Consider the following 11,582-nt stretch of genomic DNA (forward strand, 5'->3'; position numbering starts at 1 on the left):
AACACCGCCATTTTTAATTTTGCCCAACCAAGATCGAGGCACAGACACGGTCTCAATGGGGAAAGCTGAGCTGACTACGCTAACTGTGCTAGTGGCAGACTCCACTAAGCTGGCAGGCTGGCTAACAGCCTGCTGCCTGGCCTGCACCCTATTTCATTGTGGAGCTAGAGTTAGAGCCCTGTCTATGTTCGTAGATAAGATGAGAGCACCCCTCCAGCTAGGATGGAGTCCGTCACTCCTCAGCAGGCCAGGCTTGGTCCTGTTTGTGGGTGAATCCCAGAAAGAGGGCCAGTTATCTACAAATTCTATCTTTTGGGAGGGGCAGAAAACAGTTTTCATCCAGCGATTGAGTTGTGAGACTCTGCTGTAGAGCTCATCACTCCCCCTAACTGGGAGGGGGCCAGAGACAATTACTCGATGCCGACACATCTGGGGTGTTGTGTGTAGCTTGAGGGGGGAAAAAATAATTTTATACATTTTAGAATAAGGCAAACAAAATGTGGATAAAGGTAAGGGGTCTGAACTTTCCCGAAGGCACTGTATATGTATGACAGAGACATATTTAAAAAAGAATCAATTTATTTAACAATAACATGTGAGTCAATTTAAATGCAGGCTTATTGGAGAACATCAATACAAGTTGCATCGCATACAACTTCTACAATTATTAAAGAAAGAATCCATCTCTGAAAACAGTCTGACCAGCAATTGTCAAAACAGGTGAATTAGATGTAAAGAACTTACACACACACACACACACCTTCCAAAAGACATTGTCCAGAATTGTAGGCTTTGATTGCTGGATTAGTTCAATACATGAAACAAGTTCTGACAATAGGTACACTCACTCAGATGTTTATGTACAGAATAAATTCAATAATATACAACAGTATGTTATGTGAATATCAGAGTGAATGTAGAACTATGTATGCTGAATCCCAAATTGACCCAACTCCTGTAGACCTGAAAGGATTGGAAGTATGGCTATAACACAGCAAGTCATTACCATATTGGTCAAACCTATCCAATCTTTTCAGATTGGCATTAAGTGCCTAGGGATAGGAGTTAGAAGTCAACTTGGAATTCAAAAGCAGAGTTTCAGAAAATACATTATTAGGGAACGTAGAGGCGAGCTGACAGGGGAGGTAGGGGTGTTGGTGGGGAACATAGGCCCCTAGTGAAAAAAACCTCCCGTTTGCTGCTGGAACACATCGATTGTGTCTTCATCTTCCATTTCCAACTGACAAAACAAAAGTAATAGTCAAGATCAGTTATAGCATCAGCAATTTATACATTTTTTTCTACCCGTGTAAACATTCTTCATGGGCAGGATAAAACACGATTTTCAAATATATTTTGGGGGGGTATTTTGAACTTTTCAGGTTCATATCAGAATGTTAAATGGAGAGCCAGATGAGAGGATTACAGGAGAGAAAGTAAGGGATTGAACCTCTGCCTCCAGCACCCTATGTAGTCCTGGAGGCAGACCCCGGCACAGGATAAAACCCATTTGACAATGAACAGTCAAGAGGATTTGATCCAACAATAACAAACCTTATCGACCAACTTACTTGTGCTGGTGTGTCTGTCTCGTTGATGGGTTGACCATCGAACCGGAACCGGATTTGCCTAATCGTCAGGCCCTGTGGAAAGGCATCACAACACACTTAAATTTGAACTGCAAATACACAATACTTCAATCAAGGGAACTTCTGCATTGTAACAAAGCCCTCAGTCTGAGTGCATGTGTACAGGACTTGCTTTCTTAGCGAGTACCACTTCCTCCCGATTCGGCTCATACCTTGCGCGAACTCCGGACCTCTGCCTTGTTAGCACACGTGACCGCCCTCCTGAAGCGTCTTTCTTACCAGTCCGCGCCACATGAAAAGCATGTTTGTCAGTCAATGGATGTTGCTGGTGCCTTACCTGTCTTTCGCAATATGCTTTCATGAGTTTGCTGAGAGGTGTGTGCCTTTTGATCTTGAACTGCACCACTGAGCCGTCTTGTCCTGCCACCTTCAAGTTGATGTGGTCATTGTTCTCCGTCTTTACGCCTTCCTAAAAAAAATAAAACAGATTCCATGATTAGAGAAGGGAATGGATATTTGGTACATTCTCTAGTAACTAAACTATCACTCACATCTAAACTAAGTTTAAAATCACGGATTATGATATTTGGATAGAGACATTGTGAAGTGCAATGGTCTGCACGGAATACTCCCGATTCATAACAATTACAACAAGCTAATTGATCATGTTAGCATGCTAACAACTGTATGTAGCTAGCTGCCATACTGGGCCCTCGACGTTAGCTAGCTAGCCATCTAGGTTGCATCCGCGCATCATGACAAGAAAACACATGAATATGAATATTACATTTAAATTAGAAAATTAAACTGATTTTATTGACTGACAAAACATGAATAAATCACAAAAGGCACAATGTTACTGATATTATTCGCTAGCTAGCTACACGCTAGCAGTTAGCCTAGGCAAGCGGTCCAGACCGATTCTGAAATATTTCCTAGTAAATCAACCGGTTAAGTAAATTAGCTGCTCTAAAACTCAAACCTTTTCAGAATATCATACAGACCAACATAACGAGAATACAACTTCACTGTAAATATTGCAAATAAAATATGTTTCATTGCTCACCTTGGGTTTTTCGTCTGCCATGGTTGCTACACTTTAGCGACTCTGCGCTTTCTCCACGACGCTTGGGCAGGAGCGCGACTTCCATCTGCGCCAGTTTGGAGAGCAGTCTGTGCTGCGCTTTTTCCATGACGATACATTTCTGAGCATTCACAGTGTGTGTACCCAGTGTTGCTTGTTGGTGTGAAACTAAACTTAAAAATACAAAGTAAAATGACATTTTCCAGGAGGGTTGATTATTTATAGGTGTTTCATCGCCGGAAATCAAAGTCTGAATGGGCGCAAGTGGGTTAGGGCAGGCATATGAACATACCAGATACAGCATGTGGCAATTCTTTAAAATTAAGACTTTAATTCTTCATGCGGTGAAACAGTTCTTCGAAAATACATATACAGTACTTCTGTTCAATCTCATTAAATAACCACACATTAATGCACATTAATTAATTTGCCAATCTCTAAAATGGACAATAAATAGAGCAACAATTGATATTAAAGTTTGGAAGAGTCCTCCTCCCATTATAACACTGGTACTAATAACAGAAAGTGGCTTCAGAACGCAGACAGACAGAATACAGACATAGACACTCCTGTTACATACAAGTACATTGCAAGGGGCACCCATAAGCCCTATTTTGAGTTACCGATTCATGTCCTATTGTACCACTGCAGGCAAAGCACCTTCACCATAGGCTGTTTGAATGGGGATGCACGGTTTAAGACGTCGCAGATAGAAATGTAATGTATAGAGCTGACAAGCTTCCCTATTCAAACAAGCTTCCCTGTTCTACTCAATACAGGTCTATCTGAAAGTGCTATGATATTTCCCCCTCCTGGATAAGTCCCAGGTTTCTACAAACTAATATTAAATTGCTACCAAGCCATTCAAAGTCAAGTATGCAGGGAAGAATTCAGCAGTAAACTCATCTCAAAACAGAAGACAGAGCTTGCTTAGCTAACACCATCTCTGGAAGCCAATACTTTCATGACAAGCACCTAAAAATAAATAAATAAATATTTAAGGATTCACAGTCACACATCTTGGCAGGCCACCACCTCCCATAACTGAAACATGTCAAAATAGCACTAATAGAAATATATAGGTAGAAATAGAAAATTCCCACCTGACCAGATAAATAGCACTCTGCTCCCAAAATATAAATAATTATTTTGAATATATTCAAAGTTCTTCTCAACAACATTATGCAAGTGTTCAGCATTTAGCTGTCTGTACTGTCAGTTATCTGCACCATCATTTTCTACTGAGGTATTGTATTGGAATAAAGTGAAAGGGGGCAGGCGGAAAAAAGATACATGTATACCGTATGCTACTAGTCTTGGGCTTCTTTTCCATTAACTGTGACAATCGGGAGATTGTCCCTGTCCAATTACTGGTAGTTCATTGTAACAGTCTTGTGTAACTGCCCAATATATATCATGTGATAACTTCCACTCTTATCACATGCTAGGCTGGCTCTTCTTGACCGTTCAAAGTTAAATTTCAAAGTGTATATGACTGCTCTAAAACCGAATTTCTAAAGTGCAGCAATTCTGTAACAATTCCAGTCAGAGAAGATTGGGTTTGAAGTATAAATAAATAAACATGACACCTAACAGAAGGACAATGTAACAAATGGCATAATGATAATATCGCTTAATAACTTACTAGTATATGAAACATTCGCAAATACATTGATTCTCCCCCAAATACAGTCCCCACCATGTGTTGCTGTATTGTCCCTGGCACCATTTTGGGGTTAGGGATGCTATAGAGCCCCCCATATCTCTGCTGGGGGGAACTGGTCCACCTCCCCAGTCTCTGTGCACTGCTGCTCTCCCAGTGTGAACGTCAGCTTGTATCTCATCCGGACCTTATCCTGCGAGAGAGAGACAGACACACACAGGCACAGAGTAAGCATGCCAGTTTAGCCTGCTGGTTAGCATTGTAGCATCATTTTGACTTCAAACTAAAGCACACAAATGATCCAGGTGATATGAGACATGGGTAGGCGATGTAAGGAAGACCAAGTAACAACTAAAGGATGGAATAATGGATCCTGAACCTTAGCAGGGATCACACAGACAAAAAAACATGTATGCACTCACTGTACCATAACACATCTGCTAAGTGGAATATCTTATTACACCATAATAACCACATTTTCAACTCATGAAAATATCAGATGAATAACTCTCATTGACTACACTAGGAGGACTCTCACCATCAGTGGGTTGGCCAGCAGCATGACTTGAGTGATGGCGGCGGGGGGAAAGATGGGGTTAAAGGGTGCCAGGTCAGTTCCCGAGGGCGGTTGTAGTCTCACCTTCATCGACTGGCAAGGGGGAAGGAATGAACGGGGGGGTTATCAGTGACAGTTTGAAGACAGGCTATGGTTCATATATATTAACTCACAAATATTATTGTTTGAGCAAACTTCACTGCCTGTCTGAAGCAGTACCTCATTGAACATATCTCACTTGTCAGGAGAGTGAGGATTCAGGTATGCTAAAAGAATGATACTCATGAGTTCTTTTAATCAACTACAGCAGGGTTCCCCAACTGGCAACGTTGGTTTTAATTGGCCCTACAGGTTCCGAGCAAACTTTTTTCTCTCCATTGTTGGACATAAAATACTGTCAAAACACCAGGAAATCAGCTCCAAGTGATTTTAATGTTGGGAATCTGTTCCTCATTATTCCCACACATAAAAGAGATATATGTGATCATAAACAAATGTAAGCAAGGTTTTAAAATATTATATCTTCTTGCAGTCAATTTGCAGTCTACAAATGATTTGTAATTATGTTCTGACCATCCGCTCAAGAAAAATAATTAGCCCACGGCTGAATCTAGTAGATTATCCCTGTACTACAGTGTAAGTACAGACCACAGTGAAATTGAATAGGTTGTAACAGCGCGGGTGTCCACTGTCCAAGTCAGCCTTACCTTGGGTACAGCAGCCTGTAGGACTATGTTCCTGACGGGAAGAGGTGCCGTGTTCAACATGGACACCACCATCACCAGCACGTCCGGCCGGCCCTGCGGACAGTCGGTGGCAAAGTGCAGGAGAACGCGGACCCCGTCTTTATCATAGGCCGTCACAGGACACAGCTTGCCTTAAACATCACAGAATGACAGCGAGAGGAAGAAAACACTCAGTATCTGCACTTCCAGCCACTGTACTGAGCCATCTGCGTTTACCAAACTACAATACCCAGAAACTCCGGAAGGCAGGCTAAGGTCTTCCTGGGACTCACTTGGCTTGATGGCTTCTAGGGGGACGTGGATGTTACTTAGGGAGATCTCAGGGAACTTGGCTGGGCTGGCCTGCCCCAGCGGGAGAATCAGGATGGGGGACAGGGAACGGAGAAGGGGGCTGTCATCAGCCTGGGTCTTAGGGGACAAGGTAGGGGCAGCAGCAGCAGCCGGTAGGATGCCCAGAGGGAGAGGGCTGGATCTGGAGGCGGGGATCCCAATTCTCGGGGAGGCAGTGGCACCCATAGCCTCACCCATCCCAAACAGGTCGCCAGTGTTGATCACACCAGACATGCTATAGTAGATGATGACAGATGGATGTACATTAAACCTGTACTCTGTACCGCCCATCCCTACTGCATACACTCAAAAGAATAGATCAAGCAATAATGCCAATTGGTGGCATTTAAATGTTACTTCAGTTATCCACTTTCAAGCCTCCACAGTTACATGGTGTGGTACATGCTAGCTAGCATCTAGCCTTCACAGGAACATAAAGTATGATTGGTAGTGGAGATGAACACCTCTTGGGGCTACCCAAATCCAACATGGCCAGGTCCTGCAGACTGTGGTTCAGGGAGGCGGAGACTGCCTGGGCAGCAGCACTGGGGTAGGGGAAGGAGGCCGCCACTGAGGATTGTGGGTAACTGACAGGGGCGGCTGTCTTAGAAACAGGCTCTGTATTCTCTGTCGTAGAAGCTGCAGAGAAAACAGTAGCTGGGAGGGCGCTGCCAAACAGGTCCAAAACTGGGTTGGGAGCCTGGAAGAGAAAGGGTTTACATCACATTAAACAAGGTGTGTCAAGCTGATATTCTTAAGATCAATATTTCCAGGAGGATAAATATTTCTACCAGATAAATGCTTCTGAAAGTATTGACTGGTTAGGACACTTGAAAATGGCCATTTACTTGCAAAAATGTCTTCCACAGATTATTCAAGTCATCTTTTGCAGGAACTGGGTCATTTAGTCCTGAAACAAACAAACAGTCAATATATCAGTCAATTTATTCTCCTATTCTATCAAGAAAACCCACATTTCCCGGAAGAGGGAGAGACTTTGGCAATATATGTGGGGATTAGGTGAGTCTACTATTCAATGTCAAAAACATGAATCACAAAGACATACAGAAGACTAATGCTTTCTTATCAGATCTAAGACAAAGGTGCTGATATAGGATGTGCTGTACCTAGAGAGAGGAGCTCCTTGTCCAGTAGAGACAGTGCAGCAGAGGGTTTGCTGGGCCTGGGGTCCTCCATGGCAGGGCAGGCCTGAAGAACCTGGAGGGGGGCAGGCCCGTACAGCAGGTCGGCTGGGATGAAGTCTGGGTGCTGGGCTAGAGGAGGATGCTCTGGTGGGGAGGGGATCTGGAGGTCCAGACCAGCCAGGTCTATCAGGACCTCAGACTGGTTGCTGTCTTTGGTACCTGGCCAGGGATGGAAAGAGATTGAGTTTCACTTATTTGTTACTGCTATCATGATTTGGGAAGTTCACAAGATTAGGGTGAAACAGTCCAAGATGGTAAATACAATAAGACACCAATGTGATCTCAGATGAAGGGGGGGCTTATACTTTTGTAAAGAATCCCCAGACCTGGGACCCAGAAAGGAAAAGCTGGATAATCCCTGGTAGAAAATAACATCTGTGAACCCTCATGTTCTTACATTGTGTAGTAGTTGACAGTCCAAGTGGCTCCATCTCTCCATTGACAGTCTGTCCTTCCACAATCCTCTTATAGGAGTTGATGACGCGGGACAGGTCATCACTGGCCTGCAATATGTCACCTGGGGGTCACGAGAGGTCAAAGGTCACAATGAAGGATCATCCAACCAATCAATATGTCCAATGGGAGGGATTTGACTATTTTGGCCAATAAGATGGCAGGCCTCAGGGAGTGTTGGTTACCTAAGCTGCTGTCATTGTCCTCTGTCTCTGTGGCCAGCTTGAACACAGTCCCCCTCAACTTGTCACAGTCACCGTAAAGCTCCTGAAATGAAAAAGCAACACCAATAATAATATTATGTGATGACAACACATTTCATATATGCTTCCAAAGTGTATTAATGTGCTTTTAACAACAAAATATTGTTAAGCAAACTTTCATTGTCCTGGAAGCGATTTCCTTTTATTTTCCACAAAGTTAATCTATAAAAAGTGTCTCTCTCCAATTTTTTGAAGGGAAAAGTCTACAATAGTGAAGTAAGATGTGGACCAACTTTGATAAGCTCCTTGTCTCCATCCGTTGATTGGTCCCTGCTGAAGTGGCTGAGCATCTCGTTGAGCAGTTTAACACTGTTGTTGACCTCCTCCAGGGTGCCGCTGCACTTCGACGCTCTCTGCAGCCTCACCTCATCCTGAAACACAGCACACACCTGCCTTAAACCCACTGGGACAGTGACTGCCGGATTCAATCACTTGTCGTCATTATGGTTGTCATCAACATCATTATGTTTGTGTAGCAGCTCTGTTTACACAACTACTGCCTACGTCACTGGATGCGTGTCTGTATGATGATGCATGTAGGCTAACCTCTTTGACCATGTTTTTGATGAGGCGGTTGGCCTCCTGTAGATCCTCAGGCTTTTTGCTCTTCAGAAGCTCGGCCAGTCGCTACAGAGAGAGAGAATAATAAGTCAGAGTCTCTAGTACTCTAGTCTTTTTCCCACAGTAGGGTCCAGTCACAGCAGCCAATCCCTGTGACAGATCCCAGGGCTTAAGAAAACATCTTTGATCATAGATCAAGTTGAAGCTCAGAAAAGCAAACATGCCAGGACCAATGAGAGAGGGTGAGATAGTCAGGAGGGTTTTACAGTGTAATTGTTATTGTAATGACATAGTCATAAACGATCTAGCCTATGCTATTTGCATCCCAAAGACAGAAATCATTTTTTTTGTTGAAAGAACACAATTAACACTTTCTCCACATAGTCTGTTTCCATCGTCCGTATACAAAGATCTTCCATCAAACATCATAAGAAGGAAGCATCTCACCTTGCTCTTCTCCTCGCTCTCAAACACAGGGTTCTTGGGCCGGGAGGGGGGCGACGGCATCAGTGTCTTATCCAGAGGAACCTCAGGGTCAACTGTGACAATACCTGAAAAAAGGCAACAGTTAGAAGTGCCATGGCGACTTTACAGTATAGGCTAAAAACCAATGAAAACCTGAAATAGGGTAATTTTAAAATGCTGAAATCCTACCTTGTTTCTTCAGCATTTGATAAGCTTCACTGATCTTAGCCTCATCGGGTAAAGAGAGCGTCCAGCTGAAGAGCATATCTACCACTCTCTTCTTCACCACCTCCGACACTCTGTCACCTAGATACTGGAACAGGGTTCAGCTGGATGGATTCCATTTTAACAAAGCAACACATTACATACAGAACTATGGGATTAAGGACCAATACAAAACAGTTGATATTATCTACTTACTTTAGGTGACACCACTTTGATGAGTTCATTTAGAAACCTAAATTTCCCAACTTCATTGTGGAACCTTTTCCCGCAGTTCTTCATGCAAGCCTCTAAAACCTGCAACAGTGAGTAGTCAATGTTAACGCTCCAAGAATTATAGGCCTAGTGATAAATGACAAATACTCAATGTAAGAGTGGGATGTTACACACCATCAAAGCCTGTATCGCCTCCCATTCTTGTGGGGACTGGATTTTATGGGCTAACAATCTCACAGCAATCTGTGGGCTGAAATTAAAATCATATAATATCAGAACAAATCTCAAACAATTCAAGGATTCAACAGTTCCAAATTAGCCTAATTTCAGGTTATGCTGTTGACAACAATAAAAAGTTATAACCATTACAACTTCAGAAAACCTTATTGATTACAATGAGATTAATACCTTAACACTGCAGAAATGAGTTCAGCTTCTGAAATATGATCCAGGGGACCTGCTGTAACGTTACTTGAAGAGCATAGAAAAAGCATCCATACCCTTCCAATTCCTTATTGATTTGGTCACAGAATCCTATAATGTACTCCCAGTCTTCCTGCCTGCTGGATGGGTTGGTGGCTTTGTCTGTAAGGGGGGGGGGGGGTCACATGAATATCTATCTCTGACTGAGTTTTCAAAGGCTCCTTTATAAAAACTGCTGATGGCTGACATCTGAATGTGATAAAAGCCAAACATGTCATGAAAGTTACAGCACATTTGTCTTGACGCAAGTACAGCAAGATTTAGTCGAATGCAGCCAGCCCTTGCAGTAAGCTAGTCACACTTAGGAAGCTAAGTAGGCAGTTAGCTAGTCAGAGTTGTGTAGCCTGCTGCTGGTGGATTTGTAAACAACTACAGTAGTTGCTAAGCTATCTAGCTAGCAAACTAACTCCAACAATCTTGACAACTAGCAAAAAATAGAAGCTTAGTTAGCTAGTTACCTAACAAGAGTAAATAAATTGTCGTATTCATTGGGCATTGTGAACATGAACTGTTGTTGCCAAAACATTTTTGATAGCTAGCTAACGTTAGCTCATTGCAAGCCACCTCTCTTGACCCAAACATTGACTCAAAACACGAATAAATGAACATAGCCATTGTTGCCATTTGTATAAAATGTACATTCTAGCTGGCACTGGTGATGTAGTTGTGAATTGCCAAATTGTTGAACATTAAAACGATGCATAAAGAAGTACGTATAATTTAATTTCCAAGCATGTAACTCACTGAGCCACGTCTCCAGCGACTCCCCTTCCGCATCCGCCATATTCACTGCAGAGACACCAATGGGCATATTCGATTATGCTGAGCCGCGGGGCACCGGTCGTGAACGGGAAAAAGTGGCGAGGGAGGAGCGCATTCTCAAATCGAACAGTAATCTGCTGCGATCGGTCATGGTGTCTACGTCATGGTGCATACAACATAAATTTTTCTTACAATATGTTAGCATTTTCAAACGAGTTATCATTGGTAAGGCAGATAAAACGCTTTTATCGAAAGCAATCACTTTTGCATGTGAAAACAGAATCCGACTCACCCACAAAAATGTCACTTTTGCTTTGAACCCATTTAGCTGGGGCTTTGAAAGGGGCACCTGGCTCAAACCCAGGAGGCAGCCCGATGTTATGATAATTTGTCGGTACAGATGGTTTGTTTAGCCTAAATAGCAGGTTAGGATAATTAACTTAGCATGTTAGGAAAATGTACATATCAGGTTAGGTGAATTAATGTAGCAGGTTAATAGAACTAAGGTAGCGAATTAGTTAGGATAATTAACGTAGCAGGTTAGGAGAACTAAAGAAGCAGGTTAGGTGAATTAACCTAGCAGATTAGGAGAATCAAATCAAATTGTATTTGTCACATGCGCTGACTACAACAAGACCTTACTGTGAAATGCTTACTTTTGAGCCCTTAACCAACAATGCAGTTTTAAAAAAGTAAGTAAGAAAATGCAACTGGTCAGGATGCTCTCGATGGTGCAGCTGTAGAACTTTTATAGGATCTGAGGTCCCTTGACAAATCTTTTCAGCCTCCTGATGGGGAATAGGCATTGTCATGCCATCTTCACAACTGTCTTGGTGTGTTTGGACCATGATAGGCCCTTAGTGATGTGGACACCAAGGAACTTGAAGCTCTCGACCCACTCCCCTACAGCCTCGTCGATGTGAATGGGGGTTTGCTCTGCCCTTCTTTTCCTGTAGTCCACGATCATCTCCTTTGTCTTGCTCA

At 42.9% G+C, this 11,582-nt stretch overlaps 2 protein-coding genes across 4 annotated transcripts; both read right to left on the minus strand.

Moving 5' to 3' along the window:
• Window positions 1-561: 561 nt before the first annotated feature.
• Window positions 562-2,803, minus strand: LOC115147194 (small ubiquitin-related modifier 2). The gene is made up of 4 exons (XM_029689274.1): window positions 2,656-2,803; window positions 1,927-2,058; window positions 1,572-1,643; window positions 562-1,240 (listed from the first exon to the last, which is right to left on the minus strand). Exons 1-4 carry the CDS (start codon window positions 2,674-2,676, stop codon window positions 1,175-1,177), a joined length of 291 nt encoding a protein of 96 aa, XP_029545134.1. The 5' UTR covers window positions 2,677-2,803; the 3' UTR covers window positions 562-1,174.
• A 175-nt stretch (window positions 2,804-2,978) lies between these two features.
• On the minus strand, window positions 2,979-10,644 carry LOC115147193 (ADP-ribosylation factor-binding protein GGA3). 3 transcript variants are annotated; one of them, XM_029689270.1, is made up of 17 exons: window positions 10,581-10,644; window positions 9,854-9,938; window positions 9,528-9,603; window positions 9,336-9,434; window positions 9,105-9,228; window positions 8,898-9,001; window positions 8,436-8,516; window positions 8,123-8,260; window positions 7,812-7,893; window positions 7,571-7,690; window positions 7,096-7,332; window positions 6,817-6,878; window positions 6,433-6,668; window positions 5,911-6,203; window positions 5,600-5,769; window positions 4,875-4,985; window positions 2,979-4,529 (listed from the first exon to the last, which is right to left on the minus strand). In XM_029689270.1, the coding sequence occupies exons 1-17, from the start codon at window positions 10,618-10,620 to the stop codon at window positions 4,419-4,421; spliced, it is 2,169 nt and encodes a 722-aa protein (XP_029545130.1). In that variant the 5' UTR covers window positions 10,621-10,644; the 3' UTR covers window positions 2,979-4,418. The 3 variants fall into 3 exon arrangements, with proteins under 3 accessions (XP_029545130.1, XP_029545132.1, XP_029545133.1); XM_029689272.1 differs by lacking the exon at window positions 10,581-10,644 and having other exon boundaries at window positions 9,762-9,938; XM_029689273.1 differs by lacking the exons at window positions 9,528-9,603; window positions 9,854-9,938; window positions 10,581-10,644 and having other exon boundaries at window positions 9,105-9,244; window positions 9,336-9,424.
• Between the last annotated feature and the right edge of the window lie 938 nt (window positions 10,645-11,582).

The sequence above is a fragment of the Salmo trutta genome, chromosome 14, assembly GCF_901001165.1.
Source record: "Salmo trutta chromosome 14, fSalTru1.1, whole genome shotgun sequence".
Lineage (NCBI taxonomy): Eukaryota > Metazoa > Chordata > Actinopteri > Salmoniformes > Salmonidae > Salmo > Salmo trutta.

Excerpts from the sequence above, each read along its gene's own strand:
- LOC115147193 (XM_029689270.1), bottom strand. The coding sequence starts at position 10,620 with ATGGCGGATGCGGAAGGGGAGTCGCTGGAGACGTGGCTCA. Across the intron at positions 8,517-8,897 it reads AGAGCGAGGAGAAGAGCAAG|CGACTGGCCGAGCTTCTGAA; the intron begins GTGAGATGCTTC and ends CTCTCTCTGTAG. Across the intron at positions 6,879-7,095 it reads CAAGGAGCTCCTCTCTCTAG|GACTAAATGACCCAGTTCCT; the intron begins GTACAGCACATC and ends TGTTTGTTTCAG.
- LOC115147194 (XM_029689274.1), bottom strand. The coding sequence starts at position 2,676 with ATGGCAGACGAAAAACCCAAG. Across the intron at positions 2,059-2,655 it reads TGGCAGACGAAAAACCCAAG|GAAGGCGTAAAGACGGAGAA; the intron begins GTGAGCAATGAA and ends TATTTTTTTTAG. Across the intron at positions 1,644-1,926 it reads AAGCATATTGCGAAAGACAG|GGCCTGACGATTAGGCAAAT; the intron begins GTAAGGCACCAG and ends GCCTTTCCACAG.